The sequence below is a fragment of the Ambystoma mexicanum genome, chromosome 3q (assembly GCF_040938575.1).
Source record: "Ambystoma mexicanum isolate Mex_15411 chromosome 3q, UKY_AmexF1_1, whole genome shotgun sequence".
In the NCBI taxonomy this organism is placed as follows: domain Eukaryota; kingdom Metazoa; phylum Chordata; class Amphibia; order Caudata; family Ambystomatidae; genus Ambystoma; species Ambystoma mexicanum.
In genome coordinates this window covers 1,076,693,052-1,076,713,841 of record NC_090926.1, presented here as the reverse complement: position 1 = coordinate 1,076,713,841, position 20,790 = coordinate 1,076,693,052, and the positions used below count along the sequence as shown (strand labels likewise).

The 20,790-nt window shown below is 45.5% G+C and overlaps 1 protein-coding gene across 1 annotated transcript in view; it reads left to right on the top strand.

The window, feature by feature from the left end:
- Positions 1 to 20,790, top strand: part of CCDC57 (coiled-coil domain containing 57) — a 1,326,425-nt gene that overhangs the window by 112,381 nt on the left and 1,193,254 nt on the right. Inside the window, exon 3 of the mRNA XM_069655328.1 lies at positions 15,339 to 15,447. Within this exon, the coding sequence (XP_069511429.1) occupies positions 15,339 to 15,447 (109 nt within the window). The remainder of the gene's footprint in view (positions 1 to 15,338; positions 15,448 to 20,790) is intronic.

Below are 20,790 nucleotides of genomic sequence, written 5' to 3'. Positions count from 1 at the left end.
AGCTTCTGAAACTTGGAAGCTAAAGAGAGTTTTCTGAGATGGAGCAATGTTGGAATGGTTGGGGAAGTAGGCAGAGTAAAAGTGGGGGTGGGGGAAATTTGCTGCACTGGTAACTGACAGGACCCACGAGTCAGAGGAAATGGCACCAAATGCTTCCAGATGGAATCAGATTCTCCCCACATCAGAGAAGAATGAGAAGGCGTACAAGCCAGTCATTGCTTGGGCTTCAGCTTTGAGGAAGGGAAGGAGAAATGCCCTTTGAAGAACCCATTGGGGGTGACGCAGAGCCATTTCTTCCTCTGAAGAGATGGAGAGCCTGCCTAGCCCACCTCTCTATAAACCCTTTCAATTAACCAAAAGAGAAAGATCTCCATGAGGAGTTAAGAATTCTTTGTGATGGCTTAGCTAAGACAGTCAGTGACTGAGCATTTGACTTTTTCTGAAGCTCATCAGTCAAAAAGAGGAGGAGGTCTGAATTCAACAAAAGGGACGACCATGATCTTGTCGAGGACATCCAAGACAATCTTAGTGACCTGCAAATAGGACTTCTTATATCAACTGATACGGCCCTCCCAGTGGCCGATGTGTTCACATGAGCAGCCGTGGACAGCAAAGGATCCTGAACGACCTGCTTTGCCTCCATCAGTCTGGAGTTAAGCACTTCATGAATTTGGCTCGTTCTCACCATAGCCTCTGGTTGGCAGCTGATAAAATAGCTCAGCTATTGGCCTGCTGGAGCTGCAAGGCATATTTCTGATACACCTTGTGCCCATAAGCATCAATGAGCTTATCCTGCTTAACCAAAACAGAAACTGCTGATGACATACCAGCGGAGGATCTGGATTGCAGGGAAGCCTCCCCCACCATGGAAGGGTAGGGCAGTGGATTGCACCTCATATCGATTCTCCTGTTGACCAGCACACCAGAATGGGAGCTCTTTTAAATGGGGACTGCAGATTTATCTTTTCACCAAGCGGACAGCATTCCCACCAACTCTCCCCTCTCTGCTTGAGGAATCGCCAGCATGGGGAGTTCAAGGAATTCCAATAATCCTGCCACCTACTCATGAAATTCTCTTGCCAAAAATGGACAGTCACCTTCCAGGTCATCACAGGCTGTCATCCATATCTGCTGGGGGCCGCGGATCAGTAGACAGTGAAGGCAGTGCAGGTAGTGGGGCTGTGGCTGGCAGAACTGCAAGTTGTAGACCAGTTGGGAGGGGAACAAGGGGGGGCTGCAGTGGAGCTGTCGGCCCAGAAGGCAAGGGTTGCTGCACTGGAGCTTTGGTAAATGGCCCCTGCCCAGATGGCACTGGTAAGGGTGTAGAAGTGAGAGTCTGTGATGGAGCCGAAGTCACAACACTCATGACAGGCATGGCAATTGAGGAGGCAGAAGGGGGTAAGTAAACTGCTGACTGTGACGGCAACATCTCCCAGATGAAGTCCTGAATGTAGCGTTGTATTGTCTGGGAGTACTGGAGACCCTGGATTTTCATAAAGAACCTGTCCTCGGAGGACTGCTGTGAATAGACTGACCGGTGGTGGGCTGCCAATGATCTCTGCCTGCCAAGGGAGGCAGAGATCATTGGCAGCCCACCACTCCTGGATTGCAGACAGACCATCAGGGATGAGAGAAGGAGAAGCGGCAGCAGAGTGGAGCCTGAAGGCGAGCTGGGTGTCATCCGCATAGCTCTGAAAATTGGAGCCGAGAGCAGGAATGCGTTGGGCGAGCGGTGCCAGGTGTTGCTTGAACAACCAGGGAGAAAGATTAGACTCCTGGGGAACACCACAGGTGGAAAGAGAGATCGAGGAGAGGAAGGACCCAAGTTGGACCTGGAAGGGTCGGTCAGAGAGGAAAGAAGGCAGCCAGGCCAGAGCTTGATCGGTGATACCCAGATTATCACGGAGTCGGCTGAGCAGGATGGCATGGTTGACCGTGTCGAAGGCAGAGAAGAGATCCAGTAGGATGAGGACAGAGGGGAGGTTAGAATCAAGGTTAGAGAGTAGGTCTTCACAGATGTTCAGGAGCGTAGTTTCCGTGGTTCTGGCTGCTCTGAAGCCAGACTGTTGGTCATGGAGGCAACCAACAGATTCAGTGTGAAGCTTAAACTGGGAGATGGCCAGCTTTTTCAGCAGTTTGCCCAGGAAAGGAGTGATGGCAATTGGCGATAATTTGCTGGGAGGGAGGCGTCGGCTGAGGGTTTCTTGAGAAGAGGGTGCACAAGAGTGTGCTTCAGGGGAGTGGTTACAGAAGTCAGCCAAGGCTGGAGCAAGGGTGTCAATGTGGTCCTTGATGGTTTTTGAAGAACAGGGCACTAACTCCAGGTCATCTTGTGTCAAAACGATGACCATGTTTTACCTGAAGAAGCAGGCTCTAACCAATTCCCCTCGGCTTGCTATGTACGTGGTATAGTTGTGGGAGTAGGCCATCAAGCACGATGTTCATGTTCAGGCCTTCCATCTGCTGAGGAAGGAGAACCTGGAGGCAAAGGCCGTAAGACTCCATGCTACAGTCCATGAGTGGGGACTCCACCCGAAGGTGGTACAGAAATTGTTTGCGAGGTTGGGTCCTCCTATGAGGGGAAAGCGAATACATCTACCATTGTAAAGTGCTCCCTCTTTGTATCTCAGCTTGACGGGCACTGTGGCTCCACGGCAGACTTATTTCCATCTCTTGGGATGGACTGGCGATCTATGCCTTTCGCTTCATTTCCCCTCGATAACAGAGCTGACCCCTTTACTATGTTTGACAAGGACTAGGGGGTGCTGCATATGGACACTTCATTTGTGCCTAAAGTAACATCAGACTTTCACATTAACCATGAGATTTCTAGGCCGGCATTTTTCAAAAATGAGTGCTCGTAGGGGGAAATGACTGCACAATGTGGACTCCTTTTAAGCCCTGAAAGTTTACCACTACCTGTGAATTTAGGTCCTCTGCTAGGCTCTTTGCATGTTATGGGGCATTTCTCAGTCATTTGGCACCCAAGGCCACTATAGCTCGATTGTGTTTCTTGCATCCAAGAGGGTAACAGTGTCATGTATAGTGCCATCCCAAGGGGCTGCATGCACTGACAATCCAGCCCAATGCTGCTTCTGTAGCATTACAGAGATGTGTGTAAAAATGTATCTGTGGACAGCACTGCTCGGAACAACCGATTCAAATCGACACAAGTGGGGTGATCAGTCTGATGACCTGAAGTTCCTCCTGTAACTTAACAGGATCATCTTGTATCTTCTTGTATCCTTGAGAATCTCTAAACCATATTAAACAAATCAGTAGCACTCCATGGGGCATGTACAGTAACTGGAGAGCACTCTGAACGGGAATGCACCAGTACTGATATTGGCTGTCGAGTTCGGTAACCCTTCAAATGTGCCTGTGGGCGGCACAAACAGTTTAGAATGCTGCATTCGTATCAGTTTAGAATTCTGCAATCGTATTTCAAGAGTAAACTGGCCATTCATAGGGTTGATTTGAGTAGACTGATGATAATTGGGCGGTTGAATGTAGTGTGGGCTAGCCAGTCGTTTATTGGGTATAACATTTAAAATGGCAGGGTTATAAGTGTCTAAAATTTCTTTGGGACTTTCCTTTTAATGGGGTCCTCCCCTTGGAGTACAGGATATAATCGTTTGTACCCGGATCTATGGTCCAGTGCCTGCAGATTAGAGCACTCTGTTTTTATGGATTGTACTTGATCCTAGACTGTCTTTCTGCCTGTCTCTTAGTAGCTTCTGTATACCAATCTAGATAACTGTCCCATTGATGTTGGTGTACTTTAGTGCCGTTCTTCTCTAATACCTTACGTAAATTAGTTAATCCTGTCGAAAGTACCTTCCTGAGAACATTTTTTAGCTGACTCACTCTGTGTATATTTGTGCCATTTTTCCAGGCACTTGAATGATTTTGGCGAGTAATGAGTAAACATAGTGTGTGCTGCGCTTCCTTTAGGAGGAAGTAACACTTGTCTAGACTGCCTCAACCCATTCTCTCATGTGTAAGACAAGGTATGACTTGTTACTGATCCAGGTCCATTCCTAACTCTGTCTATATCAGGGATGCTTTTGAGTCCCCTGCAGGCGAAGTACCTACAGCTCATTAGCATAAGCGCTCTGCCATGTCTGTGGTGGCTTGGGTATCGCCACCTGAGCTCTGTTCATCTCCCCCTGACCGCCTGTACAGAAATTTCAGCAACTCCAGCAGGTGTTGGTTAGATTAAGATGGCTTTTGGTTCACAGCCTATATCCTCCATTACACTTCCCGCAATGCTGAGCAGTGTTCAGCTTTTCAGAGACATGGATAGGTAAGGGTCAAAGACAAGACACATAATTAGTAGCAACAAAGCCTATTGCAGCTCCTGTACTAGAATAGAAAAGAGTGTGAGATATAAAGCGGGGTTGCAACTGAGTTGTTCATTTAAGGTTTCAAGTAACAGGCTACATGTTAAGACAAGACAATCATGGGGCTCTCATCCAAAATATTTTCTTCACACTCATACAGAACACATTCGACCTAGTCCCTGATTGGTATTACACTACTTTGACCATCACAGCTGTCTTATGTCCTCTCACATCAATAGGGAGTATAGATGCGCTGCTTTTAAACTGCGGTGGCCAACTGCTTGTACTTTTTCCTAATTCAGATAAGCGGTTCTATGGGCAGGGTACTTTCCTTCCTATATTCTCGAATAATCCCAACAGATCTCAGACTTTGGGTTTCAATTTCGGTTTTCAGATTTCAAAGACCAACATTTACCCCAAACCATTTCAGACAACACAATACATTAACACAGTTACCTGTGTTCACCAACCCATGTTTTCTCATTTGGCTTTCTTTGTGCCTGTTCTGCCCACCTCGAGTCTCTGGGCGCTCCAGCTAGCTCTTTCCTCTGATGAAATAGTCTGTCCTAGGCCTAGGGATCACCTGGAACTGCATCCGGCGGGCCTTGGACCTGGCCGCAGAGCAGCAGGAATCTGAGTCACAGCACCAAACGTGTGGTGGAAAAATGAACCTTCACGATTCCAGTGGATTCGTGAACAATTTATTAGTAAAAAGCAATACTGAAGCAGAACCAATGGCAGCACACGACTTCAGTGCAAGTGAACCCCGGCCATTCTCTGTGTACCGTTCTCTTATACCCAAAGGATTAAAATGCTTTTAAATGGAACGGGTGGTCCCAACAGGGCCAGGTCTCACCTTGAAAAAGTGTTGCTGGCAGAGAACAAAGCCTCATTACACAAGCCTATGATACCAGCTGCACTCTGTCATTTGTGATGATTCTATGAATGGCGTCGATCTCCCCGGGGGAGAACCCTCTCCTGTCAAGCTGGTGGGCAGTGAAACACAGGAGGGTCTAGCAGGGGAGGACATTTCCCTTGGGGATAATAACACCCATCCTAGCATCACACTCCCGTCTCCCATCACACACCCCATCTCACCTATAGACAACATATCCCCGACTTCACACATACTGTACTGTGACTTTAAGGTTGTCGCTGGTACTGGGACGAATATGAGCCGAGGAGGTCTGACGATATCATACTGGAAAACGTCAGATTCTGGGCCTCACTTTCAACCGGTGAGCCCTATGTAAGGAAGGCATGGTATCAAAGTAAGACGGACAAAAGTGATCACAGTTCAAGTGCGTTTATTAAATTGTAAAATGGGTGAGATAAACATCTAATCTAAACCTAAATCTAAGATGGGAGCAATCTCAACCATCAAATAATAATAATACACTCCTAGTGGAGTCTAGTCAAATAAAAAGGGCCTATACTATTAAAACGTATTGCCAATCCTTACCGCTATGCTATAAAATAGTGTGGGATAATGTTCACAAGAAAAGAAAGGAGTGTTCACAAAATGATAAATCGGGATTTTATGGCCAGGGTCTCCATTCCCCATGTTTTTACCACGGCCAACACTTCTCTGGCACAAGCTTACAGTTCCTTTTCTCTATATGAGGGTCTTCTGTGCCCAGGTCTCTTTTCATACAAAGTCTCATGCTTCAGAGGGCCTGATATGCAAAAACAACAAAACAAAAGTTCCTTCTGGTAATCTTCACGTTGGGTGATTACCCTTCACCCTTGGATCCCCCTGAGCCAGGCTCTGATCCTTCTCTCAATCGTCAGCCTCCCTCCAAAACACTTGCCAATTTAAACAGAGACTTCCGAAGGGCAATCTCATCTCTCTGAGTCACTCTGTGAATTTATGGCAAGTGCAGGCTTCAAAAAATCATAGTTTGCACAGTGTTCCCCTCAGACAGGCGCAAACGCCTGTTTCACAACTCCCTCAGTTGGGTTCACAATTCCATAATTGTCAAAAAAAATGTCAAGGACTTTCGATTGTACAAGGGGTTTGGCTTGACCCTTGTATGACCACCTTGACACCTCACGCCGACTTTCCTTATGACCTCTTGGTATTTGTAGTGTTAACAATACTTTAGTTCTACATTCTTTGTTTAGGAGATGAGCACCAGCTAGATACCTTCGAATGAGCACCCACGTGGTGCTGGACCACTCTATCTCTGATACCAAGTTCGTTCACAACAAAAGACCTCTGTCTATTCATCTTCTTAATTTTATGATATGATATGATCTGGCATGTATAACGTGCCTATACACTAGAACCTTGAGTCTCACACAGTACATTGCCCTATCGGGTTCTTCCGATTCACCGGCTCTGCTGGACTCATTGGCGTTTCCCTTGCCGCTGGAGTCAAGGACAGTACCACGATGGCAACCACGTCTCCCCGCCCTGGCTATCGGTGTGGATCTAGGTCACCTGGCCTAAGCCCCGCCCACCTGGTGCCTTCCTGGTTGCCGCTATTTCACCACTTAGCAAGCCCCGGCCACCTGGTGCCTTCCTGGTTGCCGCTCTTTTCCCTACTTAGTAAACCCTGCCCACCTGGTGCCTTCCTGGTTGCCGCTCTTTTCCCTACTTAAGGAGCCCTCCAGCCTCGTTTCCTTTGCAGCGGGGGAGCAGGTTTAAGCGGATCTAGGTCATCTGGCCTAAGCCCCTCCCACCTTCTTAGCCCTGCTTCTTCCTTCCTGCTCTTAACTCTTAGAGCAAGGGTGTCTCTAGCCCAGGCATCCAAAGAGAAGGGCAGTCAAAGAAAAGGGCAATTCCTGTTTGGACCTGTTCAGACCAGGAGGATCCAGGGTCCAACCCCCCTGATACGACATCAGGTAAGCATGCACCAACATGTGTTTAGACCCTCTGTCCCCACAGGCCATTCCCACCCTCTCTGGCCCCCCGTGTTGTTCCCTTGTGCCCCCTCCTTCCTGCACACAGTAGTCTGCCCTGATACATTCTGGTTTCTCCATCACCGTCTTGTGTCCAATGCTGGATTTTACTTTTATGGACTTCATTGATTCACGGTACGCCACCCTTTCTCAACTCTCATGCTGGACTTCCTTTGCATCTTGTACTCATGGTGGCCCTGAATCATGCTGTTCCCATCTTCATCTTGTATCCTAGCTTGCAACATTATGTGTTACTACAGACTTCTGCAATTGTATGCGCTCTCCCCTCTTGATTCTCCACTCTTTTTGATTGCTTACTGTTTGTTCTCTCCTCCCCTCTCCCTTTTCCTATCTCCTCCCCTTACTTTCTTCTATGCACTTACTCTATCAGAATTGTCCCTGGATCTAGTATGATAGCAACCTCGTCTGTAGCTCCCCCATCCCCTTACTGCCCCCCCCCCCTCCAGCACTATCTGAAACACTGTCTGGCATAGTACGATAGTCGCTTGTTTTGTTCCTCCCCTCCCTTACTGCACCCCTCTCCCTCACCTTTTGTTTTCCTCCGGCTCTACCAGAAATGCCGTCAGGCCTAGTACAGTAGTCGCCTGTCTGTTTCCATTTCCTTCCCACTCTCCCCCTCCCTTCCTTATCTATGTCTTAGCACTTGCACTATTGGAAATGGAAATGTCGCCAGGCCGATTATGATAGTTAATTTCACATCCTTACTGTTCATGGCCTGTAAGAATGTCGTTGTATTTTTCCCTTGTTCCCTCCTTTGCCTTGAAGCACTTTTGAAACACATTGTGTATAGGCGCTATATAAATAAACATATAATATCACATCAAGAAGGTTTTGATGAAGTGTTGCTGGATACACATTGTAATCTCACTGAAGAAACCGAGACTGATGAATGTGAGTCAGAACCACTCACTACAGTTCGACTTATAAGTCATTATAAGTGATCCTGCAATTAAAGAAACTAGAAACTAGAGTATGCATACTCCCACTCATAGATGCAAGCACACAGACACAGCTCACGTTCATGAAGAAGTTGCAGAAAATAACATCTGTTGGCACCCCAGAATAAAAATAGTTGTACCATGTTTTAAAATTAGCCATAGCTTAAAAAGACTTGTCAAAGAACTGGATGCTTAGAATAGGTGAGCTACATATAATAATGGCAATGCTTCTAGCTAGCGGTTCTTTTTTTGGATGATACAGGCATTGAGGCTTCCTTAAATGGACTTTGTGATGCAAATGTTGTGTCGAAGATTCCAACAGGGAAGTGCCTAAAGAGAGCAGTTGAAGCACACGCGTCATTAAGGCTTGCACTTTTTGAATGCATCATCAATTAATTTTACAAAGAGCATGTTGAAATCTAGGAAAGGGTGGAACCTGAGCTTAAGCAGTTACTCAAAAGTTTCCATGTGGCTGATTCCCAAGAAACAAAATCAGTCTGTTATTGCGTTGAGACAGTTCTGACAAATTCGAATGTGATGGCCAACATGGAAGCATTTATGGCTAAATAATCTCAAGAAAGCCAGCTCTCAGAATTTCTCTTCAGTACATTCATATGGTGGACACCATGCTTTTACTCATATCCATCCGAACTGTAAACTGGGATTTGCACCTTGCATCACAAAGAGTTTCGATTTGACAAACTATGCTAGTATGCTACTTGGCAGAAATGAAACGGCATGAAAGCAAACATCCGGACATGTGGAGTGAGTTTCAGAAAGGCAATTGGGTAGTAAGCAAGACAAAAGTACCCTGTTCAGATCCAGCTCTGGAACATCAAATCAAGGAAATTAAGTATGTGTTAGCGTGGTAAATATTACTCAAAAGAAACAGGCTTTAGCATGACTCTTTTTAGCCTCTGTTGAGCTGTCCAGTCCGTCAATAGAAGCAACAATTATTGTAGGACTCACAGATTATGAACGATCAAAACATTACCATCTAACATCATCCAAAGCAACACACCAAAAGGAAGATGTTCAACAGATCTACAACTGATCATGACAATAATGAATCCTGTAAATTATGATGAAAAAGAACTGAACATCTTGGCAAAGGCAGCTTTTGATGAAGAAATTTAGAAGGACTCATCAAGAATGACCGAAAAAGTTTGCCAAATGTACAATAGCTTTAAAGAAGACTGGATTGAATCACAGTTGTAGCCTCTGGGTACCGATGAAGAAAGAGAAGCTTCAGCTGTGTAAAAGTGCACTCAAAGGTAAGACAAAAGTATCAGACACCATAGTGCAGTTGAAGGCAGTTTGTTCCCTGTTCACACATTTGCTGATTACTTCACGCAATCAAACTGACATTGATCTACTGAACTGCTTGAGTTATTACAAATTCTCTGCAGCACCTCTTTCATTGTTGAACTTAGATAGTACAATGATTTTAGCTGCAAGCTGATCAAGATACTGGAAGAGGAACACCATACAGAGCTTTCTAGCAACATAAGAGGTCTCTTCATTTGTTACGGAGGACTAATTATCTGTATCAGAGCAAATATACTGAAGGCGAGGGTCCCCAGCTAGCACGATCCTCCCCACAATGAGAGACAATAATGGACTCTCCCAGGATGGGAATAAGGCCAAGACAAAGTGTGGGTGAGCGTAAATGGGAGTTTATCAATCAAAATAGGGCATGCAAAGGACTCTGCAAACTCCGAGAGCACTCTGCCTGACAATAGCAAAGACAGGCGTATATATTTACAAAAAACGTCATAAGAACCTACAACACTATAGGGGGCACAAGTTCGTGGGGATTGGGTGGCGACGACTAGCTATAGGTGCTGCCTGCTGCAAAGTGGTTTGCCGTGGCTGGAGGACGTCACTGGTTACTCTCGTGGGTTGGGCTGGGCCTGGCAGGTCCGCTGGGTTCATCCGGGCGGTGTTGTTGTGCCAACTGTGGCCAGTGTCAGAGATTAATGTCTTTCCTGACTTTCTGCCTTAGGGCCACGCACACCGCAGTCATTCAACCATTGCAATATTATCTTCTCTGGTAAATCTTCCAATAGGTTATTCTACAGGTTAATGCAACACAGGAGGAATGCACCTAGAGTGGGGTCTGTTGGCGATTCATCAATACATGGTTACCATCGTCCTGTTGACCGGGTATCGTAGGTCGTGGGGTTGGGTCTCGGGGCATGGGACAGGCGCTCCATGTCATCATGTCTTGTTAGGAACCATTATGGATGTGTTCCTGTAATGTTGCCATAATATTAGATGTCCTAATTTTACAAGGGGCCATTAATCTAAGGTGAGCCAGTGGGTCATGGAGCCTAAGAAAGGGCGCCTCTGGATCTGTGTTTTCAGGGCGGGGTTTACTGCTGGGTTGTAAATAGTTCAGGTGGCGGGCCGTGGCCTTGGGTGCTGCGGGGGAGGAGGGTGGAATCTACAAATCTTTGAAGTGGCTCCAGCCGAGTTGAGGGGGGTGGAGCAGCGCGGCACAGGCCTCTACTTTTTTGTCTGGCAGGCTTCACTGGGAGGAAGGGGGAATGGCCTTGCATGTGCTCACAAAGGTATTTTCCTCGTGTGTTGCCGACTTTAGGTGGAAGAAGCATAAACATTCAAATAATATACAATACTCATTGAGTCTTTCCAAAGCTCACGTATTAACATTGCTAGTGCCATCCATATGGCTAATTCGAGCACATCACTCGTACACCATGTTTTTAACAACTACAACATTTTGTTATATGCTTATACATGCGCGGTAAGTGAGGTAGTAGTAAGGTTGGTGGAGCACGCAGAAACAACCCGCCAATGAGACTGACGGCAGCGGCACATAGTGGGCCTGGACACACACATATGGTGCATTTGTCTTTCTTTGCACTCTAGCAGCATTAGTTTAGTTATGGCGCGGGACCGTGGGGTGCAATCTTTTCAACGAAACACATAACACGAAAACCCCCGGGAGCTTTTACTATTTGCGCATAACTGCGGGGTTGTGGGTGCTTCATTCCTAATGTCATATGAGCACACATTCTGCCATGTTTATACATTTTAAAGGTTTTTTAGTCTGAGAGGTTGTGGAGAGAAAGCTTTCATCACAAGTGGTCTTCTCATTAGTATTTGGGAACTTTGCTTTTGTCAGAGGACCATTTTACAGTTCTTTTTCCACCCAGGCCCTGCTGGCCGGGTCATGCTGGGAACAGCCCATCTGTGTGTGACGCCACCACAAATACTAAATCTGTGTAATTTCGGCACAAACCAGGTAATTTTCTTCCCTTGGTTTACCTAGACGAATCCCACTCGATAATCATTATTTACATTAGGCCTAATTAGAGCCATCTTCTCTCTTTACAGCTTCCACTAGAAACCCTAAATGAAATATTGAGTATGTACACGAGACAATCGTTCATCTTTCTTCTCAAGACACCTCAAACTTCGATAGGTAGGTGTAAACCTACAGTCTCTTCACCAACCCTATACAATAGGTTGCTTTTGATCACACACCCTCTTTTAAACACTTTTATATATCTTTTAGTGTTTAGACAAATAGTCAAATCTGTTCCTGCAAGTCTTTTGTTAACAACACTCCACAGTGTCCTGGAGACAGTTCGGAGCATCACACCTCTGTACCCTTTAGAGAACTTGATGCCTATCCGAACCAGAAACACCTATTTTGAGTGTTGACAGCAGAAATGTACTCTTAATGGTCGACAGTACACGAAATATCACCCATAGTGCTACTAAACTATTTATAGTTTTGTATGTTTTACGCCCAGTGATTGATAAAGACCTCTGTCTTTAGTATGCTACTTTAATGAGAATACATTTTGTTTTGCCAGTTTTTAGTTCTGTGTGATCAAATGGCTAGATTATAACTAATGTCTAGCTATCTGTAGGCTTTTTGCACCCCCTGTCCATCTAAGAGAGGGGTAGCCTTGACTCTTCACCTTTTTCCAGTGTTACTTATTTACCCTTGAGAGTTGGGCCCCCCGTAAACAAAAAAAGAGGGTCACAACCCAATATCTTTCTATTGTCATGCTACTACCCTCCACATTTTTTTACCTGATACCGATGTCCTTTCACTGTTTTTCCCATATGGCAGCATGTTTGTCACAGGAGTTGGAACTAATAGAAGATTTATAGATCTCAAATGTGTGTGCTCTTGCTTAGGGCCTACTCTAGTGCAGAAATGTCTAGGCCTTCATGCTCTTGTGGTATTACCAAGTGTTTTGTGAAGTAAGGAAAACTATCTTTCTGCAAAGTTTTCAAGGCTTAAAAAAAAGCAATCTTTGAAGCTTTGGGAAGGCTTGGATGTCTAGAAGAATTTAAGAAGGAAGATGAATGATTGGTAGAGCGATTTCATTTGTCAAGTTTACTCGCCAGGAACAAAGATTTAAGACATTGAAAAAAAAACAATCGAGTACAAGCACACCGGTTATGTTTGGAAATGTAATGAAAATTCTATCACTCAGGATTCAGTGGTGAACCCAATCTAATTTTTTGCAAGTAAAGGGTGCAGGGGAGAAAAAGCTGACTGGTATCACAAGTCAGAACGAACAATAGACCAGGATTAGAATACCCATTCTCTAATGGGTACTCCCATCCCCTGCGCACCTCTCAGTGCTGAGGAGGAACCCTCATTCAGAATTTAACAAGACTGAATTTCACAAAGATTTCTGACATTGGTTAACTGCTGTTGGTGGATGCTCACAAAAGGGATCCTCTTTAATACCATACATTTTACGGACACATTACCAGGTGATGGAGTGGCGACTCCTTGATCAACAACACCAGAATCTCCCAGAGCCATCACAATTCGGTTTGGACGAAGGCAAATAATCAATATTCGCCTATGTGTATGTTTCCATGTGCACCACAATCAGTCATACAGCTGGTGCGGTGTGCATGCATCAAGGGATGGAATGCTGTGCAGTGCAAATGCCAAGCTCGGACACTAAGATCCACAGAACTGTGTAAATGTGGTGGCGACGAAGAGCTCTATGATAAGGATTTTATAGATGATGAAAATGGAACTCTGGGACTTAGAAGATGACCTGCAAAACCTTAATTTCTCTGTTTTAATAAATAGTATATTTCAGCGAGAAAGTTGCACATTATTTCAAATGTTTAAATTCAGTGAGCATACAGTGGTCGGGTTGCGATGAAGTAGCAATAATTTACGAGGCTATATCCCGGACACGGTACTAGATATCCACTAATTCCTTATATGAACTTTTCTATTCATTCTTTACCAAAGATCTACTTAGTAAATGTTTCATAGAACCACCCTAAAATCAGTTATAGCTCAACAACTAAATTAGTATCCGTAACAGCGGCTCTCTTGGATTAATGACATTACACATGCCCTCTGGCACAAATTCAGGCAAAACACCTGGTAGTACATGATTGTATACTTCATTAGCAATGCATTCCTAGTAGACATACCTTTCCTTCATTCAAAATCCCACGGACCAGGTTATTGTAACAGATCCCCCTCAACTATTTGATGTGTTCATTCCAAGAGTCGGTGAAGAGGTTGTCTGTCTCAAGTATGGATCAATCCTACAACCCACTATTGACTCCACGTAGGATTCTCCCTTTCCCTGAAGGGCAGAGGTTTCAGTACAATTTGAGGGTATCGACCTATCCACTTCTTCCTTACCCGGGGGAAAAGGGTGAATGTGCTTGCCACGGCATGTTCTAGGGGCTAGAGTGATCAAAGGAGAAAAGTTCATTGATTGAGATTCATTTGCCTGGTTTTCATTTGCGCCCATTGGGTTTACTCCTGGCCGGCTCCATTACACATTTCAAGCTGACTGCATTCATGATCGTTGCTCATGTGACCCTAATGCTCCTTTCTCATGCTCTTACTTCTCCCATAGGGCCTGGGCTGGCCTCCCTCCCTGCCTGGAGTTTGGTCAAGGCGTTTACATCATGTTTTGGCTTAGCCGGTTTGGCAACGGCCGTTTCGTCGAGGCGCCTTTGGCCTAACTCCCATTCAGGCATATTCTGCTCACTACTGCCAACAGGGTGCAAGGGGCTGCCCATGCTAGGATAGCACTGCTATCGGTAAGATCCTGGCTCAGCGACCTATCCAAGCAGGGATATTACTGTTTGCTTAAATATCATGCCACCAGAGCACTAATAAATGCAGTGCTTTGATCGCCCGTATATTTAATCCAAACATGCGCTCAGTACATGGAACCTTACACTTAGCATGTGGCGTTTGGTTTAATATATACTGTCACCCAAAGCACTGTGTTTATTAATGCTTTAGGTGACATATTCATTCAAATGGTCATATCCCGGCGCAGACAGATAAGTCTCTGCGCGGGAATATTACTGTTTACAGTGCAATACCAGCATGGACCGCAACCTGCATGAATGGAAAGTGCGCTCAAGCCGCCTGCACCAAATTTGCAGCACCAGAATGTCCAGCTTCATGGTCAAGGGGTCGGGGAGGTTCTGTGTCCTCTAGTGTGGATTCGTTTTTCCCTTTAGAATGTTCATCATCCTTCCTAGCTTTGGCATGCCTCATGACATAAGGACTTCGACAAAGAAGAGGTACACGAGGTACACGGTTGTAGGACATCAGTTACTTATTGGTGATCTGAATTACTCCTAGTCCTAAACTTCCTTGTTCTAGTACTTGCATCAGTCTTGCCTTCGTCTGTAAGTTGGGATGGGTTTGGTCCCTCTTTTTGGAATATAGAAATGGAGGTTTATGGGGAATACTGAGTTTTTATACATTTTCTTAAAAATGAAGACCGAAGAGTTTTGAAAAAAAGGGTTCCTTGCAAATGGGTGGACACTGCATGACGTAAGTACTGGAACGAGGAAGGTATGATTAAGAGTAATGAAGATTACTGGTGAGTTATTGCCCATTCACGCTGCAATTTTCATTATTCATGCACACTTCACAGGTTACTTCTTTGGCCAAACTGCAACCCCCTGGTTTGCTCATTCACACTGAGCTGGCTGTGGTTTTCTCAGTAACACGGCACTGCTCACATTTTTCTTATCCGTGCTGTACTGCTCCTGTTTGTGGTTTGCTCTCCCACTCTGCACTTCTCGAGGTTGGTCCTTTTGCACTACTCAGTCCATGGCTTATCTTTTTTTTTTTCAGTTCCAAGGAGGCTGACATTGACCGCCACCTTGAAGAATATGAGAAGCTGAAACGCCAGCTGGAGAGGAAGATCCAGGAGGTGGAAGGAGAGTTGGCTTTGCAAAAACAGGTACATCAGTCCTATGAAATCCACATATAATGTATTGCATTGAAAACATCTGACCTACATATGTGGTTGATATATTATTGCTCTTGTTACTTTTCTGTCAGTGTGCCTAACTCTCTGTTGACTTATTTCGTTTGCTTTACCATTGCTTTCATGCCTGTGTCCTTAACCTGAATCTGTTATCACTGTGCAGCCCATAACTGCGCCGAAGAAAATCTTGACGCCAGTTATGGTACGGCTCAGTGATCAGATAGATCACTTTTGCTCACATACCCCGCAATACTCTAACCCCCACCCCAATTACCTGTACTGCGGCACACTTCTGTGTGCACCACCAACTGTCCTGTACCCTGTGCCGTCGGTTCCTCCCACTTACATGGGGCGCTGCAGACGCAGCTGGGTCCCGCAACCCGAGCTCCACGTGGGTGCAGTAATGGGAGTCGGCATTTTCTAAAATGCCAACAGTGCAGTATAAGCGCAGTCAGCTGTTTAGAGTCGCATTGATGGGCCACTTTGCTCCCCTTCTGCATGCTTTGCTCGGTTTTAAGTGGTGTGCTTTTCTGTACCCTCGCCTCCCCTTTTGCCATTGCTCCCTCTAGGTGCCATCACCCATTTCGTGCATTTGTGTGCTCACTGCCTCCTCCCTTTGTGTGCCCATGTACAAGTCTCTGTATGCTTTCTCCTTGTCTGGTTTGCTTCTCCTTTGCGTGCCTCCAAGAAGGCATATTTGAGAACCGGTGGTACATATTGCTTTTTAAAGTATGAGCATATGAGGCCAGTAACGTTTTTATCAACCTTATCAGATTTCAAAATAGTTTACCGGCATTTGGGGAGGTTCTCCAGAGAGGAGTTTGAAGGCAAATTTGTGCTAAAGTGTGTTTCTAAAAGGTGGTTGGGCTGATAACATTCAGCTGATTTGAGCCCCCATTTCATGCTGTCTCAATACTGTCTTCCACTATATGCAGCGTCATTCCCTGCCATCACCTACATTTTGCCTCATCCATTGAAGGCCCCAATATTTACTTACATAACGGACTGATCCCCGCACCCTGACTACTTTGTACTGACTACTCTGACACCACCCCACCCACCGTGTGGCCCCTTCACCCACTGTCCCCATTTACCCGCTCTGTACCCACCACGTTCAATTTTGATTCTTTCATACACACTATGCTCCGATATCTATTCTATGCCCACTTCATCCACTATGTGCATACCTCACAAATTCAGAGCTCACTTCACCTACTCACTGCCCACCATGCCCACTCGGCATTTGACCTTTTGTGTCCCATACCCCAGTGTATGTCTCATAACTCCCCTCTTACAGGTTTATACGACTTCTTGGTAAATTCCATGCAGCCCAGATAATCTGCTATTCCAGAGAGCTCCTAAAACAGCCACGAGTTGGTAATGAGGTGAGAATGACTACAACAATGCGCAAAATGGCTCAAGGACCTTTAATATTGGCTGGTGGTGCCGTTCTGGTCCAGTGCAGACTGCCATGCTATTTTTGCCAGTGGAGTAATATTGCTGAAAATGGTGGTGTGGGGGGGAGATGACATCTAAATGAAGGGGACTCTGCCAAATGAGTGGGACATAAAGGTGTGCCACAAAATTTGAAACACCCTTTCCCTCCTCTAAAATTACACCTCCCCCCTAAAATGTATGCCCATGATTTTTGCCTTTGGCACCCTGACATATAATGGTTGGGTGTGCTAATAGTTGGGGGATACTAATGTTTTATTAAATGCTTTGTCTTCCCATGCAAGTGTGCTTCGTCCATGAAGTGTTCATCAAAAGTAGGGGAAATAATATCGCCTCCATTAAAAATAGATCCGAGACGTGGCTTGGCAGGTGCGACAAAGTGGAAAATGGGAGATGCAGGTTAAGGCATCCAGTTGCATGAAAGGATCACTTGGCACAATCTCCTACAGGATTATCAATCTGGATTTCGACCATGATGCAGCACAGAGAGTTTGCTTTCACATCCTGGACCAAGAGGACCTCTGCTTACCCATCTGACTCAAGCTCTCTGCCACCTGCAATACCGTTCTCCATCTAGACCGCTGCAACATTCTCTCATTACAGGACTAAGCAAATTCATCCTCATCCCTTCCATCCTCAGAGGTGCTTCAAGCACTCATCTTGTTCAAGACTACCTCCTTCACCTACAAAGCAGTCACAACCAAAACATTATACCTGGCCTAGAAAGATACCTTGGCGCTGGACGAATAAGCAGGATCGACCAGCAAGGCTAAGACCAAAAACCTGAAAAGGCTAAAATAAAATGGTTTTCGAGCATGCAAGTGATTTGCTGTAGATCTTAACTGACATGGAATTTGATTCCATAGTTTTGCAGCAGCAATAGATAATGCTCTGCCACCGGTACTCATTAATCTAAAACGATCAACCTGAACCAAACACTTATCCTGAGACCGTGGACATCTACTATGAACATAATGCAGAAATTTAGATTGTAGATACTCTGCACCGTGCGCAAACATTTTTCGATGCACAATGGCGAGAGATTTAAAGGCGACCCATTTCTCAACAGTAAGCCAGTGAAGTTGGTAGAGGACCGGTGAAATATGGGAACCACAACCACAAGGAGTGCTAGTAGCCACCGTGGCTGCCAAGTTTAACTGAAGTGGCAGATGACATAGCATATATTTGGGCTGATTAAGGTATAGTGAATTGCACTAATCCATTCTGCTCAATAACAATGCTGCCACTACCAGAGATTGCAATACATCTGGGAGGAAAGGCAGAAATGTCCTCAGAACATTAAGATGAAAGTGACCAGAATGGCAGACAACACTGATCTGTGGCACCATAGTAAGAGAGGAAGCAATCCCAAGGTCCTCAACCACAGGAACAGGGAGGGGGCTGAGTGATGGGGGCCAAAATGCAGGGGACCACAGAGAAGCAGGAGAATAAGACCCAATCACCAGAATTTCCCTCTTGTCTCTGTTCAACTTCAGCCAGTTGTCGCCCATCCAGCACCCAACAGCCTCTACCCCTAACCTGAAAGAGATAACTGCGAACCCTCAGATTAAGCTGGGCAATACTCTGAGTGTCATGAGGATAGGAGTAGCAACGAAATCCGTGGCAGTGGGCGAGTCTGACAAGAGGCTGTATGTAGATATTAAACAGAATTGGAGACAAGGCAGACCCCTGAGGAACGAGTGAGATCTTCAGAGCAAGAAGAAAAAGGGGCAAGAGAAAGAATTGGGTTATGTCAGCCAGGAAAGATGAGAACCAGGTCAGAGAGACCTGCCTAAGAAAGGCAGGCCAATAAGGTGGGATGATTGACCGTGTCATAGGCGGCTGACGGATCTAACAAAATCAAGCCGCCCATTCCACCTTGGTTTGCCATCTGTGTCGGGTCGTCCACAGCAGACACAATGGCAGTCTCGGTACCACTGCAAGGCCAGAACCCATACTGATATGAATAAAAAAGAAAGGGTTTTCAAGAAGGGTGCTCGGGAGCAGAAAGATGAGACACCATGAATTTTATAAGATAAGACAGAAGAGAAATAGAATGAAAATTGGCTAGGATCATGGGGTCCAGAGAAGATTTTTTTCAACAGAGGTATTACCAGTGCCTATTTCAAAACCGCTGAAATTCGACCTTCAGCACTAGACGTGTTCACTGCCTGGTCAACCCAGGAAGCCAACTCTGGCGTAATCTCCTCAAGCACTTTGAGTGGAATTGGGTCCAACGGAGAGGCTGTTTTTAATTTGGTAGTTTTGAACAAGATATACTCATGTGAAAAAATGCAGGATTGAGACCAAAAGTGAGAAGAGGAAGGTACAGACTTCTCAGCCAGCACCCGACTGGTCCTAGGGTAATAACTAGGGATTATATGCTGAATATCTGAGATTTTCATGGATAAAAAACCCTGACAATGTGTCGCAAAGGATCTGAGAGGGGACAACCCTAGCTGACGAAGAGGAATTGGAGGTCATGGAGCGCACTAGGGAGAACCGCTCTTTAGATTTATTTAGGGCTTTTTCTACCTACATAGTATAGTAGCCACGCTTGGCTTTGCGAATAGCACCATAATAGTGTTTGGACATTTTGTTAAATTCTAGCTTAACATTAGGACAATACAGGGACTGTCACTTGCGTTCAGCCTGTCTGCATTAAAGACGCAGATCTTTCAGATTTGTGTTGAACCAGGGCTCCGATGGCCGTTGCTGTCCCCTCATGGCAGAGTGGCGCCAGACAGTCAGTTGCAGAAAAAGCTTGAACAATGCTCAATAATAGAAGAAGCAATACTAGCCTTTTCCACCAAATGCCATTTAGGCTTAGATACGAGTGGTGGGGTCGACACAACCGAAGCCACCTCAACGTTGCAACTCAAAGTAGCTGGAATCGATATACAGGATTCATGCTTTTCTCATGGGCCGCTTTATGTGGCTTGCTCCAGAGTTGGAAACAAAGACAATTTGTTCACACTAGCTCCTACAGGAAAGACTATCAATCTTGTCTACAAAGAAGCATTGGTTTATTTCATTAAATAAACTTCAAACTAGGACTGAAGTAGGAATTACTGTGTGAAGCATGGGTACACCTGCTAGTATTACATAAGAAGCAGAGACTACAAAATCATTAATGCTTCCATTTTAGTACAATGAGTTAGTGGAAGAGCAAGCAGAGTAAAATGAGAATTGAAAATCAGAGCTACTCCACCACCATGATGTGGGGCATTACAATCTAGCTGAATAATACTGTAGTGGGAGGGAAGAGCTTGTTTAAGCTTTGGGCCAGATGGCTCTCTGGGCCAAGTCTCTGTTACGCAAACAATATCAGGCGCATACTGAGTAAGAAAATCATTACATGGCATGGGCACCCAACGGTGTGCCTTTATAAGAAAACATTTAAAAACATAATGTATAGACTTACGAGTGGGTGAGTTTATAGGTTCATTATGAACCAAATCTTGAGGTAAAACAGTATCCAGTGTAGCAAGCTGAAGCAGCATGTCCCGGGTCAGCAAAGTATCAGCCTCAGAAAGATCTTCCTGCCAGGGCCCACCCTGTACCCGGACGAGCACAGACCGGCTGGACTTCAGCACAACTTCGAGGCGTGAGGCTTGTACCTGCTCTGCTCATCCGTTCCGCTTCCAGGTCGGCGGTCACATTTCTATACACATAGTATCCGCCTAGCCTAGCCCCTCCCACTGCTCTCAATGGAGAAAGAGAGGACAGACCGCACAGCGGGTCTTGTCAAGGGGGCAGGCAGAGCAAGCCATCTAATGGAAGCCAGGCACCTTCCAAACCACACATAGCGATATGAAAGGAACGAAGATGAATAGGTAGGTAAAACAAATGGGCACCTAA